This window comes from Drosophila subobscura, chromosome O, assembly GCF_008121235.1.
Source record: "Drosophila subobscura isolate 14011-0131.10 chromosome O, UCBerk_Dsub_1.0, whole genome shotgun sequence".
Taxonomy (NCBI): Eukaryota; Metazoa; Arthropoda; class Insecta; order Diptera; family Drosophilidae; genus Drosophila; species Drosophila subobscura.
The window spans coordinates 6,412,404-6,431,780 of NC_048533.1; the positions used below are offsets into that span (position 1 = coordinate 6,412,404).

The 19,377-nt window shown below is 45.8% G+C and overlaps 4 protein-coding genes across 4 annotated transcripts in view; 2 read left to right on the forward strand and 2 right to left on the reverse strand.

Moving 5' to 3' along the window:
- Positions 1–620: 620 nt before the first annotated feature.
- On the reverse strand, positions 621–894 carry LOC117898732. Its single transcript, XM_034808352.1, is given in 2 exon segments — positions 621–851; positions 853–894. Coding segments are annotated over 2 exon segments (273 nt in total).
- Positions 895–2,632: 1,738 nt separating this feature from the next.
- LOC117898074 lies at positions 2,633–14,220 on the reverse strand. The gene is made up of 2 exons (XM_034807249.1): positions 13,775–14,220; positions 2,633–2,653 (listed from the first exon to the last, which is right to left on the reverse strand). Exons 1-2 carry the CDS (start codon positions 14,087–14,089, stop codon positions 2,639–2,641), a joined length of 330 nt encoding a protein of 109 aa, XP_034663140.1. The 5' UTR covers positions 14,090–14,220; the 3' UTR covers positions 2,633–2,638.
- Positions 7,614–8,924, forward strand: LOC117898073 (endoplasmic reticulum resident protein 44). The gene has a single exon (XM_034807248.1). It carries the CDS (start codon positions 7,628–7,630, stop codon positions 8,867–8,869), a length of 1,242 nt encoding a protein of 413 aa, XP_034663139.1. The 5' UTR covers positions 7,614–7,627; the 3' UTR covers positions 8,870–8,924.
- Positions 14,221–16,269: 2,049 nt separating the features above from the next.
- Positions 16,270–19,377, forward strand: part of LOC117898888 (zinc finger protein rotund) — a 37,499-nt gene continuing 34,391 nt past the window's right edge. The window contains 1 exon segment of the mRNA XM_034808571.1: positions 16,270–16,937. Within this exon segment, the coding sequence (XP_034664462.1) occupies positions 16,416–16,937 (522 nt within the window). The 5' untranslated portion in view covers positions 16,270–16,415.

Consider the following 19,377-nt stretch of genomic DNA (forward strand, 5'->3'; position numbering starts at 1 on the left):
TTTTATTATGATTATTATGATTTTCGACTGGCGGCGGGCATCGCCAGGCATCGCGGCAGCAGCAAAAAATTACAAATCATTGACGAGTGAGCGGCACTAAACTCATCAGCGGAGGAAGCGGTGCCTGGAGATGGGTCTGTACAGCTTTGGCAGGGAGCAACCGGTAGCAACGGTAGCCGATCGTTGCCAAGTGCAAGCGACTACGACTTCGACTCCAACTCGACTCGCGTTAATGGCCAGAAGCAGACAGAAGCGAAGCCAGCGTTTGGGGGCTTCTTCAATGTGAATTCCGTGCATTTGCAATCGCACTTGGCTGGCGACTACGTCCGGTCGTGGCTACAGTGGATGCTGCATAAGTGATTTTATACCCAGTCATAGATGAGCTTTCTTCTTGTCGAATCTCCACTGTGGACAGTCGCTTCTTGTGCTGCTGATGACGACGTTGAAATCTTTAACGCGTCTTGCGCTCTGGCATGATCATTATCGCTGGTTTCGTTTTACGCAACTTCTTTGCCACTCATTTGGCTCTGCCACAGCAGCAGCAGCAGCAGCAGCGGCAGCAGCAACAGTGGCAGCAACGTACGAGAACGAGTACTGACAATGGTCGTCTGGGGCAGCAGTCAGATGGTTTTGGGTGATCCATCAATTGTACTCCCAGTTGTGTCCCAGCGTCCAAATGCAACAGTTGTCCATGATGTATGCTCATTGCATTGCCTCTGGCCTGCTCTGCTCTGTTCAGCTCTGCTCTCCCGCGTTTCTGGCCCATTCTCAGTTTCTCAGTTCTTTGTTGGCCAATTTGATTTGCTACCATTTGGAAGACAAGTTGGCGGCTCCTGATTGCTTGTTGTGGTGGGCATCAAAAACAAATAAAAGCTTAAATTGTTTTCGGATCATAAAGCAAAAAGGGTTTAACCCATTGATTGTGCGCTGATTGCCATTTATTGCCCCCTCCCGAAGGATGTCTTTGTGGCAGTGGCACTGGGAAATGGGTGGTTTCCTCTCGTTTTCCTTTTTGGCGGTTTTACAACTTCACAGTTATGATTGCGGCTAATGAGTGGATGGCAGGAACAACGGCAGCAAATCATACCCACAATCTTTGGTAATTGTGTGAACAGATTAGCCCGGCAGCTGCTCTGATACAGTGATACACTTTGTGCACTTTCTTTTGGGGTAGAAATAATAATTTCCTCACTCAACGAAACTTCTCTGAGGCACAGACGTTACGTATACGTGGTGGGCTTTGCGCTGTAATTAAAATCAACAAGATGGAAACCGAGCAGACAAGACATTTACGAGCCATAAACTCTCAAGGCTTACATTGTAGAGGGCCACAAAAACTAATTGGGTCAAAAACGAGATGTAACGCACTCGTCAGGGGAGAGAGAGAGCGAGTGAGTGAGTGAGTGAGCGAGTGAGAGGGTCAGAACTGTAGCACCTGTTGGCAGGTGAACCTCAATGACGTTTCACTTATGTAGATGCCTCGCGGTAAATGCATTTGCAATACTCAAATAAATAAATAAATACAATTTTGACAGAAAGATGACACCACAAATGCACGAGGGATGGGATGAGGGGAAAAGATGATGATGATGACAATAGAGGTGATGTGACATGGCCGATAGTGTCAGCTCTTCAGTGCCTTGATGTTGGCCATCATCACATGGCAGAAGCAACAGCAGACCCAGCACCAGGAGTGACTTCTGTGGCGCACCTTTGGCTCTGCCTTTAGCTCTAATTGTGCCTCTGTTTTTGGGGGCACTCTGCCTGGTGTACACTGTTCGTCTTTCTCAGTTTTCAGTTGGCAAATGGCATAAATTTAAATTTTAATTTACTGCGTCGTCAATTGAAGTCGTGCTCGGGCACTTGGCAAGTCGTCTCCATCGCGAGTCCCAGTCCCAGTCCCTGTCTCCGACTTTGGCTTTGGCTGTGGCTCTCTCCTGGTCTGGTCTGCTATTTCATTTCATTTATTTATTTTGAGCTACTTGCAAAATAATTGCATAAATAAATATTTTAAAAAAGGTATCCAGCCTGTCTCCAGCTCCCCCCGCTTCTCCTTCTCCTTCTTCTCTTCTCAGCCGCCACCGCTCGCGCTCTCACGCACACACACCGCCTCCTCTCTCTCCTTAATTTGTTGTATTTTGATTACAATCGTTCGTCCGGCTGGCAGATGTAGCGGCCGCAGAGCCCAGCCATGCCACAGATCCGAGCCACTGGCAGCCCGCCCGTCAATGCCTCCTCGCCACCAGTAGATTGAAGTGCGGTGATTACCTCAGTGTGTGTATGTGTACCTGTCTCAGATCGGTCTCTCTCTCTCGCTCTGGTTTCACATGAGACAATTTATCAATGAAACGATGGATTTGTCGTTGCGAGTGTCTCTAGCATGTAAATTTCGGCACAGATGTGCAAAATGTCAACGCAAATTGGACACAAACAAACCAGCAAACCAGCAAACACAACTAAATGCATATTTCATTGAATAATAATATTATATCCCCATAATAAACAAGACATTTCCCATACTCAACACTCCTCTTTGTGCAGTCATAACATCCCAAAACATCTTAATCCCCTGCCCCAAGACCAAATCTTATTCGAAGACGACACCAAATTGACATATGCACACACGATTAACAAGTGTTTAAATCACAATAAAACTTTAAATCCCCACAGATGATGAAGCAATAAAACCATATAAAAAGCCAAACTTCAAGAAAAGAAAACACAAAATAAACCGACTCAAATCCCGAATTCGATCCCTGGACCCTGGCGGTGGCATGCAAAAACTTCCATACAGAAAAAAAAGAAAAGAAAAGAACTTACGCACCCAAAAATTGGTCAATAAAATCAACGACAAAACTTTTGTTTGGCCAAAGGAGAGTACAAAGGACACCCAGCCACAAAAGTCAAACGAAGACTCTGAAGAACCAGCGAGGGGCGGGGGACATAAAATGGATGGAGATGAAGAGGGAAAAAAAGTTTTTTGCGGGGCGTGTGCTCCGAACAAGTGGACAAAAAACATTCCCAGGGCAATAAAAATGACAACAGTTACAAAGTGGCAGTGGCAGTGGCAGCAGCAGCAGCAGCAGATACAAATACAAATACATATGACTATTACAAAAGAGCAGAGCAGACAGTCCGGGGGCACACACCGACACCGACAAAGAGACAAAGAGACAGACACTCACAGTCACACACTGAGACGGGGATTAAGCCAATTTAACAGATGCTTAAAGTCAGAACACTCGTAATCACATATTGGATTAACGCAGCCTAGTGTGAACCACGCAGTGACTGACGTAAGAAGCGTATGGGGCAGGAGGCACAAGGGCACAGCATAAGAGCATCCAAAGTGAGTCACAGTCAGGATGGATCTGTGGGTTGGGGAATACCCTGCAGATGAGCGTTTAAAAGCTTAAAGAACTAAAACTTTTTTCGGTTTATTTTGGTTTTGTCCTTAATCTCTTCTTATATCTCTGAAACAGTTCCAATAATCCTGTAATAATTTACATTTTCTCCTTCTGTTCTGTTTTGTAGCGCATTTCCTCATCGGTTAGACCCCAGCATCGAATCTTCATCCAAAAAGTCTTCAAATTTATTTGGTTGACATATGCGGGCTACCGAATACGCGAATTCGCTTCTGACTTCTGCCGCCGCCGCCATAAGCCCGCATTCTCCCTGCATTTGTTTCACTTTTATTTTTATTTTTTGACTCGTACTTTTTTTTTTCATTTCAAAATCGCGGCATAAATTCCCAAATATACGAGCCATATCCACACACACACAGCCCGCGTGGTCTTGGCTCAGCAAATTTTTGGGTCTCTCTGCATCTCCATCTCTGTGTGCATTTTGGTTTTTGCTTGTGTCCACAGCTACTTTGTCTTTGCCGTTTGCCTGCTGGCATGGGGCAAATCCTTTAGACGACGTCGCATGTTTGCCTTTTTTTGGCACTCTGTTTTTATACGATTTCATTTTTTTCTCTCCCTGCGTTTACTTTTTGGTTTGACTTTGCCCATTTGCGGCGTTTTGATATGTTACCCGGTAGCTCTCGCTGGAGCTCTTCCCATTCTTTTTTTGTTACTTCTGGTGTTGGTTTGCTGCCTGCGGCTGTGGCTGGTCGAGGAGGACCCACGACTCGGGGACCCATCTCCGATCTGAAGCACCCAAAATGAGCCACTTAAAGCGATGAGATTTTTGGCGTCTGACGGCGGCGTTTATCAAATAAATATCTTTGAAATATATAACAAATAATGAAATGCTGTCGCAGTCGCAGTCTCGCCGGATCAATGAGTCTCGAATCGGTGTTATTAATTGTGGGCAATTGATTTGATTTGTTTTGTGGCCGTGGTATACCAAGGGCTACCCCCTTGTCGCGCAGATACTCGTAGACATCCCATGCATCATCCTTAAAGATCATCTAATGTTATCGCATGTGTAAGGACCACCCAGCAGCATCCCAACATCATTAGCAGTCCCCCAGCCCACTGCACATCTGAGGTCCATGGGACAAATGAATTAATTGAAACATTACCTAAGCAAACGTTGAATGAACGAATGAAACCAACCCGAAAGTTCTCAGGCTAATTGAATTTCCTTTCCTCTTCTATGCTGAAAGGTCGCCACTGTCCTCCACGTGTCCGTGTCCATGCCCCATGTATATCCTTCATCCTGCTGTTTGTAGAAAAATGTTCGCCTCGCATTTTAAGTGTGGACTTTTTTTGTTGTGGGTGAAGAGGGGATGGCATTGTTGTTGTTCTGTTTTCACGCATAAAAATTAAAGTCCCGAAGCTTGCGACTTCCCCCGCCGACGTTGAGTCTGCAACAATTGGCTTTTGTTGTAAATGTTGGCCATCATTAGCTGGCCGGCATCTAACACGACATTGATGTGGCTTAATTATGCCAGAGATGATCTGCCTGATGCATGGAAGGCGCTCACAAGGGAAGGACATTAGTGCGAAGATAAAATTAGGATTACCTTCAATACTTAGCGAACGATTCTCTTGAGTTCCCCCTTCTGACTACGCCTATGCCAACGCTTTAATTACATTCAGAAATGCTCGAAAGTTTTGTTCTCATGCGAGCCCGAGAGCCTGGCAATTCATTAAACCTCCTGAACTGGCAACAACAGCTTCATAAAGATTTTCAGGCCAGCCGGCCACACCCATTCCCCCCACACACACAAAAGCGTTAATGATGGTAGACGATTGTGATTGCTAATGTCCCTGAAATGGTTGGAAAGATGGCCAAGAGGAAGATAGAATGGATAGGAAGGGGGCCTGGGTGGCACGGCTTTGCCTGGTTGACACTCGTTTCGCAGAGTTCAAGTGGCTGCCCGCCCGGTGGCATCTCAATCTCAAGATTGACTAATGGAGAATGAGGACGACGTGTTGATTGATTGTTTTTCCATGTAAATCGTGGGACAAATTAATCAATGCTAATGACACTTTTCCCCAAAAGTAACGTTTCTGTTTCTGCGTCAAACGGAAATGTCTAGCCAAAAAGATTGAGAGAGGCGGAACAAAAAGAAAAGAGGAAACAAAATTGTCTACAAATTGCATTTTAAGCGGATTCCTGCTGCTGGTCTGCAATGCAATTTTTCACCAAAGGATTTGGTGTCCTCTTGCTGCGAAGATAACCTTGATTTAGGTTTGCTGTGTGTTCCGTTAATTACCCCAAGAGATACTTATGCTCATTAAAATATACGTACAGATACGCACTCCGCCGGCCATTTGCCAGTGGAAATTCTTTATCTTAATCATGATTTTATGCTAATGTGTCGCAGCGTCTTGTAGTAGCTGCAAGATTACAAGATACCAAACTGGCGACAACTCAACTCTTGCCAGCTGGAGAGCATGTATCCCACAGATACACCAGCCCGACTACGACTCAGACTGCGACTGCGACTGCGACTGCAACTCAGACCCTCCACAATTATGGGAGGGGAGAAACCGCGTCGTCGGTTTACGCCCACTTGGCTACAATGTTTTTTGTGGGTCGTGTCAACCCTTTTGCAGTACCTTGACTTTGTTTTCCCATTCACAATTCACCATTTAGCATACACCATTTACCATCTACCATTTACCAGTTCCCTTTGTTTCATTGTTGGTTTCTTAGCCACACGCTGCATGCTCGGGGGTTGGCTGTGTCCTGCGTGCGTTGCACTTTGGGTGTGGGCTCGTGTCTCGACTCCGGCAGAACTACAAGTACAAGTACATCTATAATTACGTCACCTCACCTCGTGGCAGTCATGACCCGAAACACCCAACAACTTTCTGGATAGACTGGCTGGGAGTGGGAACACAGGCTTAAAGGTTTCACGTTAAAGACGCCGTTTGACCACAACTGAGAGCTGAAGATGCACTCACTCCTTACATATACTCGTATCTCCCACATGACTTGTCAATAAGCTGCTTGTTTTCTCCTCGAAAGGAATATATTGCTCAAAAATGTATAAGCGGCTTCCCCGAACCGAGAAAGGAACGCTTTCGGGTTGGGTGTTGGGGGGTGCTGTCCGCCGCAGGCAAAGTTTTTCCCAAAAGTTGATTTATATCTAGCACTGGAGTGGCTCTGAAGTCGGCTGGTGAGATGGCACCACAAGTTGACACGTCTTGTGGTCAGCCCAAAAGATAATAACGAGAACGAGCATGGCACGGCACAGCACATGTGGGGTTTTCCCCGTTCCCACAATGAAAATTGTAGCCTTGGTGGGTTGGTCCACAGTTTTTCCTGTGGACTTGGCCTCGTTTTTGCTGATTTTTCACACTTGCTTGGGCCTGGTCCGTGGTCCTTGCTACTGCTGCTGCTGCCCAGCAACAGCTGGCAAAGGCCAACTGTGTTTCCTTTTTTTTATTATTTTATTATTAACATTTTCTTTTCCGTTCCGATTTTGGTCACGTTTGATAAGCTCCAACTAATAATTCATGAATGGACACGCGCATGGGGCAAGCTGTTGCTGGATGATTTTTAAATATGATTCGAATGAGTTTATAAGTTTTGCTTACTTTTTAAGGAGCCGAGAGTCGAACGTTCTGCAGAGGTGGGAGGCAGTCAGTGCGTTTCCTCCCCTGGGGGTGGTTTCACTTTGGCTTCGGATTGATTGATGTCTTTGCTGGCAAACGTCTCTCAGACAATCATTAGCTTCGAATTCGTCGATGTCCTTACTCTTTGGGCTTGGTCCCACCCTGTGCCACGCCCCCATTCGCTCAGTGAGTGGCGTTGACAGCTTGCCAAATTGTCTGCTGAAATTCCCCGTCGAATGTTTCAGACATCGTACCATGACCATGACGCATCATTAGCATCGAAGTGAGAGTATCTTTGCATCTATGGCTGTATCTGTAGCCGGACAGGGTTTGTATTTGGATTTGCAACGAAATAGATATTTCATTCAAATTTTTAACAGCAAGCGTTGGTTTTATATATTTTTCTAAGCCATTCAAAGTGCTTCCTTGTAGAGACTGACCCTAGCCAGCTGAACAATCACATCAAGTGCTGAGCTCCAGCTTCAATTAAGTTCAACGTAGACGTAGCAAATGCATTGAAGAGCCGCACAAATGGGCAATTTCACACTTTAAATTAGAAAACTTCCCCATCGATCAGCAATCACTGAGAAAACATCATTAGTCGAGTACAAATGGCAACTGGAAAGCTGACCTGCTGTTGGGCTGTTCTGCTGATCTTTGGGTGCCACCAAGTGGCACCCATTGCTGGAAGCTCTGTGGTCGTGGGCGATCACAACATCGACAAAATAGTCGAGTCGAACGAGCTGGTGCTGCTGAACTTCTACACGGACTGGTGTCCCTTTAGTACCCGCTTGGCGCCCATCTTCGAGGAGGCAGCGAGGCAGATTGCTGTCACATTCACGGAGTCGGGACGGGTGACGATGGGCAAGGTGAACTGCGATACGGAGAGCAATGTGGCCGAACGATTCGACATAATCAAGTATCCCACGCTGAAGGTTGTGCGCCATGGAATGATTGGCAAGAGCGAGTACCGCGGTCAGAGGTCAGTGCAGGCGTTCTACCAGTTCGTGGTGCAGGAGCTCGCCGATCCCGTCAAGGAGTTCCACACCCTCGAAGAGCTGCATTATGCCAAGGGGGACACCGGCCTGGTGGTGGGCTACTTCATGGAGAAGAACAACACGGAGTATGAGAACTATCGCAAGGTGGCCAGCATTTTGAAGAAGGAATGCCAGTTCCTGGTGGGATTTGGCGAGCTGACGGAGAAACTCCATCCGGCTGGAAAGAATTTGATCATCTTTCGCGCGGATGCCACCAAATCCAGCCACAGGGAGTACTACAGCGAGTTTTCGGGGAACATGACCAGCTTTGATGATCTGCTTACCTGGGCGGACGACAAGTGTATCCAGCTGGTGCGGGAAATAACCTTCAGCAATGCCGAGGCAATCGGCGAGGAGGGCCTGCCCTTTGTCATGCTCTTCTACGACAAGAACAACATGCAGCCCGTGCAGGAGTTCAAGACGGTGGTGGAGACCAAACTGTCGCCGTCGTCACTTGTCAACTATTTGACTGCCGATGGAGAGCTCTTTGGGCATCCGCTGAAACATTTGGGCAAAACCAAGGCCGATCTGCCCATCATAGCCATCGACTCGTTCCGCCACATGTATCTGTTTCCCCGCTACGAGGACATCCACAAGCCGGGCGCTCTGCAGGGATTCATCGATGATCTGTACACTGGAAAGCTGCACCATCACTTCCACTACGGCGAGAGCGTACCCACATCGGTGTGGGAGAACGGCTCCATGGTGGAGTCCAACAACATTGTTGCCGCTGTGGTGCCCGACTCGCAGTTCAAGCAGCTGCTGCCCTCCCCGCATCGCTACACACTGATCAACCGAACCAAAGATGAGTTGTGACTCTAAATAGAAATGTTAATTTTGCAACCATTGAATATTAAAGATTTCCTAGGCTAGATTTCCAGCAGGCAGAAGCTGAAGTGAAATATTTCCACAGCTCCTTTCTGGGGGCCAGAGAGCGGCATTGGATGCCCGTTTCTGGCGGCTGTGACAAATCGAACACCCATCAGATATGGACATTACTCTTCGGGCTCCGACTCCGCACAATCCGACGCGTGCCTCGATATCGATGACATTTCCAGGAAGCCCAAAGCAACCAGAATGGTAGTGGAATGGCCATTCCATTTGAATATTCCAGCCACTGGCAGCCGGATCGAACCATATAAATGCTAATAAACTCATTAGTCAAGCATTTTAGACACAAATCTCACATACAGTGCGTTGCATATCCTTAAGGCAGCTTAAACATTGGAGAATAGGCTAATTTTTAGAGCACAGTGAGTGCATAATTAGAGCAGTTCTGTACTCCACAGCATATCTGTGAATATCTGTGGCATGTTTCTGGCAAATCCTCGAGGGAGTGCACCATTCCGCACCACTCCTCTTATGGCAACGCCTCAGACCAAACACTTTTACTCCAATATTGTCATAATTAATAATATCTATATGGTCATACATAAATCTGAAGACAAACGAGCGTGACTCGAAGCGACTGCAGAAACTACAAAGTGCAGAGTCGATGCAAGTCGTACTGCAGCCTGCAGCTGCCTCTAATCAGCGTCAGGAGCGCGTGCCAGTCGCGTTGTCACCTGCACAATTATAGAATTTTCCATAGTCGGGCAGTGAGCTGTCACCAAAATGGCAAGACTCCAAAAAGAGAGCCCACGGACACAGAGTGAGCTCTCTGTCCGCGCGAGAAGTGTCCGCCATAAATAACTGCCAATAAATGTCAACGTTTTTGGCGCATTAACATAACAGCTAAGCCGATTTCGTTGACAGGTGACTGTCTCTCTCTCTCTCTCTCTCTCTCTGTCTTGTGGAGCATCTTCCATCCATCCATCCATCCAACCAACCATCCATTTGGTGCCTTCTGCCATCATTATTTCTCTGCACAATTGAAATAATCGTCTTTTAATCGCCTACGCCTCGACGGACTGTCTGGGCCTCCAATTACCGCTTCAATCGTTAACTTCTGCGGCTGTCTGGAGCTGGGCTGGTTGGGTGCCAAGATCTCTAGTTGCAGAGGTCTCCCTCCCAGTGATTGCTGGATGCTGGGCTGGTGATGCTCATCAAGGCAGATCGACAATTGCCGTGGAGGAAGTCACGTGCGGAAGTTTATTTGGAAAACTTTCTCAGCTTTAATGGATCGTTGTTCCAAATTAGAGTACACAAAACTTCCGTTTATAATTTAGATGGAATATTTTCACTGGTTTTTTGTAAGGTTACTCTCGTATTAACCCAGTTTTAAGATTATTCTGCCATTTCCGACATCCCAAAAGCAGACAACACCAAAGTCTCTTCCGCATCGCAATTACAATTGCAATTTGCAGCCTCCAAATGTGTGATATTTCAATTAAAATTTAACGGCGCAAGTCATTAAATGACAAATACAACTTGCATTGCAGAAGAGTGGCAGAGCGGCTGTAGGGAGGGGGAAACAAGATGCCACAAAAAGCTGAAATGTCAGTGCAGAGCGACAGATGGACAGACGAACTATCGACAACAACCATTTGAGAGGAGAGCTCAACATATTCAAAGTTGTGCACGAGCGGGATTCCAATTTCATTTTGTGCTGCTCGATGGCAAAAAAAGCTGAAAAGCAGAAACCGTTTGCTCGTTCAACGTGCAACAAATACAAACACACAAAAAAACACAAACAAAACGTTTTTGTTTAATTAAATTAACAAAATACGCGACGGATGAACAGCAGCAGTCGCAGAGAAAGAGGCGGAGGCGCAAAAACTCAGTTATTTTGCACGCAGGCCAACACGCCAACACGTGTTGCAAGGGCCGGCCGCCTCTCGCTAAGAGAGAGAGTTGCATGTCACAAGGCAACGCGCGCTCTCTTAAGGCCAGCGGCTTGCTCACTCGCTCCCCCAGAAGCTCTTAGCCTGTCTCGCTCGAGCCTCCATTGAAACGATTGCCTCTCGCTCCCACTTTGGGGTAGCTTATGCCATGCCCCATAGCCATCTCGCTCTTTGGCTGCCTTCAGCCCGATTCGACCAATCAGGAGAGAGCGCCTCAATGCGCCATGCGCGCGTACAACAAAAAGGCGGAGTCCGGCTTCGGACCTTCAATGCAGTTGCCCCTCGCCATCGCCATCGCCCTCGTTCCATTCTCCATTCGGTTGAGTGCTGCGGGAGCCAGCCCTGTAGCCCTGCGCCATTGCCGCTTCTGTCGCTTCTTCTGGATGTCTGTCAACCATTTGGCGTCCATGACCAACCATGACGGCTGCTCTCGGCCTGGCTATGGTTTTGGCTTTGGCTTTGGCTTCTCACTGCGGCTGGCATTTTGACATTTCGCTCGGAGGCAATGAAGTCCATGGCGCCGCACAGTTGCATCTGCAACCGCCACGGCATCTGCAGCACCATCACTTATCTGTCCGGCAGCGGTTTGAGGCGAGAAATAAATATCCCATCATGCAACTGGAGTCGGATTTTGCATGCCATTGCGGTTGCTACTGATACATTTTGAATTTAAATGGAAGTTTAAGTGTCTCAGTGTTTGTTGGAGTCAAATTTATGACTTTTTGGGTAAAGAATTTCCGGATTTAAGGTTCTTATAAATCAAGCATGGAAGCTTTTCATATTTATAACTTGCAAGCCGGGAATTTTGGATCTTATTTGGGATTTTCAAGCAAAAATTTCACCGATTTACTTTAAAAGTTGAGGAATCTTTAACAATGCAAAGAATTGGCAAATCAAAATAAAAAAAATATTTCAGAATATTAAAAGAACTAAATGCTATAGTGGAATGAACATTTTGCCTAAAACTAGTGGAATTTAACCCACACAAAATCCGTAAGAAATATAATGTTTCCTTGCTCAACTTAGATGATCAGATAAAAGACAATAAATTATTTAAAATTAGTATCCCATTCGTTGCAGTTTCGTGACTTATTACAACCAGGGGAAAAGGAAAGAGAGTTCTACAATAAATCTATTGAATTAATAAAACCCGCAATCATGGCTTCCTCTTATCAGATTTGAATCTCTTCGAATGTCTGCTCGTAGGCAAATACCAAATGGCATTGATGACAGTGCAAACAAGGAAATTTTAATGGCACTCAACTAAATGAAAACCCGCACGAAAGCACATACAAAATAGGGAAAATACAGCCAAATGACTAGCCATAAAAAATAGGTAATTGCAGCGGTGGGTGGCAATTAGGTGGCATAATCAAATTAGTCAATAAGCTGCAAGGGAAACTGGAGGACATTCACTTGAGGTGCCATTGCAGTGGCAGTAGTAGGGCCAATGGGGCACTGCCCGACGGCAGACCATGGAAGAACAGAGCGCTAAATGAAGCAATTTCCTAGTAATTCAAAAATGGAGAAGGCTGCAACAATGTAGGGGCAATGCCCACAGCATATTTGACATACTCCATTCAGACCTAAGGGTATTCTGCGGCCCAGGTGGACGACGAGCCAATTGCATTGATTAACTGAAATAAATGGCCTTCCTATGGCCGCAGGAGCTGCAGTTTAATTTCATGTATTACGACTGGCTCTGGTGCACCCCAGGGAATGACAGTTGCAGTTGCCACAGAGCCGAACCAGGCCGAAAAATCGGGAAAAATCTCCCTCCAGGCGATGGCCGATTCCCACCCGCCAGCGACACATGTCTGTGCCCATAAAAAATGCCTTGTCAAAAAGGAAATAAGCCAGCAAAAAAAACAGAATACGTAGAAAAAAGAATGCCAATCCAAAGGCGAGCAGCAGAAAAAGAAATAAACCAAGTGCTCCAATAAAAATTCCACCGCCTTCGCTTGAATGCCGCACTGCTCGCACTTGCCTCATTCCTCACTCTCTCTCTCTCTCTTTCTGTCATGCTCTCTCTTTATTGTTGTCTCTCTTTTTTGTGCTTGAGAGTTTTTTTAAGAGCGCGTTGCTGGTTTTTGTGTGGCTTGCTCTTGAGCTTGGTTTACATTGCGTATGAGTGATCTGCTTTTTTCCGCCTTTGGGCTGCCGCCGGTTGAAATGAATATGTGTGCGATTATTAGCTGTAAAAAAAATTGCATTCCGTTTTTGTGCGGTGTCTTTGGAGGAGTTTTTGTGGATTTTTAATTTGAATATTACATGTATTAAAAACTCATTACTACGCGTACAATGCGCCATCGAAGTTGGTCAATGGGCTAATGGGCGACGGATGCGGACGGATTTTTTCGTGTGCTTTTTGCTTCAAAATTATGAAAATTATGCACTTGAGAGGGGATGTAGGTGTCGAACTTTTTTCTATTTTACTTTGGTAACATCAAGATTTATTCGGTTTAGTAGTGTTCAAAAAAAGGATACATTAAAACAAAAACACAATGTCTACTGGCGATATCCTAGAATACATCAGCATACAGAATCCTGAAAGCAGTCACTATAAGTAGTGGTGTAAGAATGCTGTGTGTTGATGCTTCAGATTGTATAGTCCGTGGTGTAGCTCAACGTCTTCTTGGGTGAAATTGCAAGTGCTGGCTGAACAGGCTAAGAAATATGACGAATGTGCAAGCAGGCTTTTGCCATCCTCGTCATTTCCTATGGGCCAGTTCCCAAAATGAGTAGAACGCTGATGATTTACTGAACGATCCTATTCTGCGGATCTAGGTATCGCGCTCCAACAGAACAGCGGCGTGCGAGACCCATTGGCACAGCTGGGCTTATATTCATGGTTGCTCGTTGAATTGCTTTAGATACTGTAAATAAATCTACACTCGAATTTGGGTAACATCCAAAATTTGTTTCTTTAATCCAGAACTATGCCCGTCAGATTGTAGGTGATAATGCTTCCAACGCAAAAGAATATGATCCCTCGACCCAGTTCCCAATAGTTTCCAGCGTCACTGGGCTTTTTCTCTTTGTCTTTATCTGGGTTTTGCTTTTCCGGCGGTTTTGGTTTTGAATCTTCCATATTTTGCTTGCTGGCAGTCTGGGATGGTCCCAGACTCTCGCCTGTTGATGATGGCTGGACATCAGCATCGGAACCTCCCCTCGCATCAGAATTTGAGGGCTGTTGTTGAACTTCCTCCAGGAGCTGTTGTGAACCTTCACCAGTTGGCTGATCTTCAGACATTAGGAATTAGGAAAATGGCAAAACCGCAAATTAGACTTGCGAAAAATGAACGGAAATATCAAAAACACAAACAAAATTTAGAACACATAATTTTTTTGTTGAAATGGAAAACTGAACTGAAACTTCACGAAAGGCAAATCACAAACTCAATGGGTGCTTGATGAATATGTTTTGTAATTCATGATCTTGGTGTCATTTTTCCTCAATTCAACTTTCATTTTTAGTCATTATAACGCCCACGCCTCCTTGCCATAAAGATTTAGCCATAAAAAAAGCGCGGAACATGCTCATTCATGCTCAAAGTCAAGAGAAAAGGAAATCCACTCAAGCAAAAAGGCCAAAATCAAATCAGAGTTTGCTTAAGAGACTCACAGCACAAAAACCCAAGCAGCGAAGCACACGAAAAACCACAAACAATTTTTTAGAGAGATACACAGAGAGAGACGGAGAGAGAAAAAAGAGAAAAGAGACCAGCAGAGAGGGAGAGGGAGAACTAGTTTTTTGTGTGCAGAAGGAGTAAAAAGCTGTTGCGCATGCGTCGCCGTCTGCCCCAAAAGCTGCCCCATGACTGAGTCGCGAGACTGGCTGCTGCCCCCCATCAGAGCGAGAGCGAGAGCGAGTGTACTACAGCCACGGCAAGAGAGCAGGTAAAAGAGGGACAGAGAGAATTGGAGAGAAAGAGAGAACGAGAGCTGTGGGGCTGCCTGCTGGTTCTGCTATCGTCGTCGCTGCGATTTGGCGGCGAGCCGTACCGTGCGAGGCATTTGAATGTTTTTTTCGTGGCCGCACTCAGCATTCGAGTTCGGAATTCTTGCGAGCTGGCAGCAACTTTTTGTGCCTGCTGCTGTGCCGCCTCTGCTGCCGCCTTCCAGCCGTCTTCTTCTGCCTGCCGCTAAGTCAAATTAAGCCCCGGCCTGGACGACCTGGTCCGAACAGAACTGAACTGAACTCAACTGAGCTGAACTGCTGGCCACTAGCCACTGTCCACAAGCCACTTTCGCGCGCGCGTTTCAGCCAAGTGCACTCTTCGACGACTGCAGTGGCAGTCTTACTCGTGGTGCCAGCCCCAGTCCCAGTGCCTGTTTGCATTCCCTGTTTGCAGTCCCTGTTTCTGTTTCAGTCCCAACGCCAGTGACAGTGCCAGTTTTTGCCCCGCGAATCCGTGAAGAATTCTGTCGCAAAGTGCAATGCATTTTCGTCATTCCGCGAGTGCAGCTGTTTCTGTATCACAATTAAAAATCGAGTAAAGTGAAGTTGAAAATTGTTATCACCACACGTCAGGAGCAATAATCCTCAAAAAGGGTAGCCAGACCCAAGTGTCAATACATTGAAAGCCGCCATAAACGGGTTCCAAAAAGTGTTCAACTGTGAACAAGGGTCAGAGTGCGAGTAAAGTGAATGGAAGTGTATGAATATTAAATATTCTGTTCATTCCAAGTGTCCCCTATCAAGTGGTAATTATGAGAAATAAATAAAGTGTGGATGTAAGGAAAGTCAAACGGTTAATCAATGTAAATAGATTCATTAAGATTATGGGAACAAGGAAATATGGTGGATCATGCTTGCAGTTTAGATCATAGACTGAATTATATAAAAGAAAGCAATTTCAAGCGCTCATTAGCTAGAAACTCCCTTTTCCGAGTGTGGATAAATTCGGATATTTACTTATACGACAGAGCTGGGATTGCAGAGTTAGTCCATTCGGATTAGGGATTGTACCAACATTTTTATAAGTCTATGCAAAGTTTTTCAGTATGTTAAATGGCTTTCTGCCTTTAGAGATCGTTAAACCATATCCATGATAGGCAATTCGGTGTGTACTCCAGTATGTAATGGCGTCTTTTGGGCGTCTCCTAACTTTGGATAGCCCGTGTGAGACCGGGAGAGACTTCATCAACATAAATGGAGAGTCCGTTGAGAAAGAGTCTCTTTATGGAGCCCAAGTCAGTCTTCAAATAAAGTCTTCATAATCAATTAGGGTTACACAATCATTTTAGGACCGTATTCCTTTGGGGTTTCCCATTCAGTTCCCAAAACTTTTGCCAAGTTTTGATTATTTCATTGGCCAAATGCTTGCACTGGTTAACCAATTGACTTTCTCCGTATCCCCTTTTTCAAGCAAATTTCCCAAACACAGTGATTGCAAAATTCCAGTTTAAATACGAAAACGAATACGAATACGAAGACTCGTATATCAATTGAAGTCCAAAACCAAAACCTAATGGAAAGCTAAATTGAATATTGATTACACGCCAGGAGAAGAGTGGAAGCGAGTTAATAGGAAAGTGAGCATCGCCTCACACAACCGGCAATCGAACTTGCTTAAATGATTATGCATGGTACCTGGTACAAAGGACCACAGTTGGCGCATCATCCACACACCCATACCCATACCCATTCCCATCACGGAGCAGCCGGGCACAGCCACCACGGCCATCACAGTGACTACCATCAGTTTCGATCGTATCCCTCGTTCGTGGTGACACCCTACCATGATGGACATGCTCCGGGCCCGGCCACGCCCACACCGTGCACACCCTGCGCCCCGGCAACGCCCTGCAACGTTGGTCCAACAGTTGGAGTCGTCGGTGCCTGTCAGAGTGGCGGCGAGGGGCAGCCACTAATCGTTGAGGGCACCTTTGCCGCCGCCGCAGCAGCCGCCGCTGCTGCAGCTGCAGCAGCAGCCACCGTTGCCACGATCGGTGGAGCCAACAACACGCCCCTGCTGACCAGTCCGTCGATCAAGATCGAGCAGGTCTTTGGCGAGGCATCGTCCCTGGGAGCCGTCGTCGAGGATTATTCCCTGAGCCTTGACTGCCCAGTCGACCAGCACACGCATAACTTTCGGGTGAGTACCAGTAACTGTGCGAGTACGACTACGAGTATTCGTAGAGATAATGTTATTATGTTAAATAAGGGGTTAGGTTGGGCGCAGAAAAACCCCATTCGAGCAGCAGCTGCACTTGCACGCACCCAACCTCCCCCCTCTCCATATACCGAACAAGGGGCGTGCCCCAAATCAATTTCCATAAAATCATCCAATAACACTTTAAACTCGAGTGGGGGAAACAGCAAAAAATAACAACGACAGACGCAAGTGGAAAGCGAGTAAAAAACGCGAAAACAAACACGCCCCCAAAACGAAGAGCACGTGAAAGAGCGCACACACACCGCTCTCTTATGGGGGAGTGTAAGAGCAAAGGCATAGAGCGAGTGCTTTCGAGTGGCACTTTTCGGGGAAAAACACTCAAGCTTTGGCGGGGGTTTTTATGGGCTTGCCAAGGATACTTTTTGTGCTCGTGGTTCGTGCACAGGATATGCCATAATTGTTTGGCTTTCAAAGCTTTCCGCCAACTAATGGCAATTGACTTGAAGGGTTTTGCTTCTAATGGTTTGGAGGTCAAGTGGCAAAAGAATAAAGGACCTCAACAGGTGGCCATTCGCAAGGTGTACAGGCAAAGCTTAGCCACTTGTGGAGTCGCCAAATATGAAATGTGAGGGAGAAACTTCTTAAGATTTTTTATGCGAATTTACATGCTCATGCCATGAAGAATATTACGAAGATAATCTGTAGAAATATAACCATTTCCCGCAAAGCAAATCCATTTACTTCTACGAGTACTTATCCTGCGCATTGCTAGATTTTTATCTATTTAACCCAGCACCCCCACACATCCTTTGGCATACATTTCAATTATCAGCGAAAAGCAATTCCTTTTGCCATATCTTCATTGCACAGAGACCGACCCCAGCATGTGTCTTAAAGGCCAAGACCATTTTCTTTAGCTCTCTCGCAATGCAAAAAGGACACACGTTCCGTACTCTTATCAGCCATGCCACAAGGATACTGCACACACACACATACAAACTGCCACTAAGTATGTGTATGTTGGTTGTAAAAAGGGCAGCTCGAAATCCTAGCACATAAAAAGGAAAACAGCGCTCCAAACACATACACATAAAAACATATGCTCCTGGACAGGATTTAGTTTCCGTTTTACCCCCGTTTTCCTCATGCGCTGGCCTGCTGCCCGCGCAGCGTCAACTGCGCCGTTGGCAGCGCTGCAAGTGAAACTGCAACAGAGCTAGTGGCAGCACACGGTTGATGGAGACTCCCTGCCCTTTGTCATAGTTCTTTTTGAGCAAATCGGCTTAGCAAAATGCATTGCAGTAGAGTAATCTTGGATATACTTTGGAATCCCGTCATGTAAAAGTGATGGAGTGACTAGAAATGATTATAAGATCTACTAAAGATATCAGTAGGTACATCTAAAGGATTGATGTGTATGTTGGATACGATACTTACATGTACATACATATGTATGTATGTATATGGTACACTTACACAGTCAGTAAATTTGTAATATCAATCGATTAGGAGGTACAAATTGTATTTAGGAAAATATTCTTTGAATTTTAGAATCATAATTCCATCTATGATAATTTATAGAACTTATTTTCTAGAGAGAAATATCCAGAAGAATCCGTATTTGTAATACGGCTAACCTTTTACCAATCTTGATCTTATTTTGACCTGAAAATATACGAATGATTTCCCTTGGCCTTCGCTTTTCTCCCCCCTCACAAAAAAATCACAATTTAAATAGAGAAAAAAATGCAAACAGCGAATAGGGTAAAAAATGTAGAGGAATTGCCGAGCAAGCTGTAACAAACACAACAGCACACAGAAGGTTGGTTGCATGCTTGCGAAAAAAAATAGTGAGAAGAAAAACGGGAAATAATATAAACAAAATGAAGGAAAAGAAATTGGCGCTCGTGAAATGTTAGGGGGCACGGGGGCCAGGACAGCGCTGAACAGCGGAACGGAACGTTGGAGCTGAGGATGAAACGCTGGCAGCGCAGTGGCGTTGACGACAACGGCGCCGTCGACGTGGGCAGCACAGCTCTGAATGGTTTTTATCCTTTCTTCGATGTGTCGTCGCGGCGTTGCCTCTGCTGGTATCCCGTAACTGTATGTGTGGCTCTGTGTGTGTCTCTATGTGTGCGCCAGGACATCACACGGTTTCGCTTTTCTTTTACAACTTTTTGTTATTATTTCGTTTTTTGCTCGACGTTGCCGCTGCCTGCAATGTATTTCTTTCAGTTTGCTGCCGTTTTTTGTGCTTCATGTGCAAGAAAAAATACAATTTTACTTGGGTTTTTTATGTCCATGTCCATGTAGTCCATGCATGAGTGTGTGAGTGTTTGTTACGGCTGTCGCCCCTGCTCCTTCGTCCCTTCTCTCCATGCTCCATGCTGCACAGCTCTACTTCTTGAGTTTCCTTTTC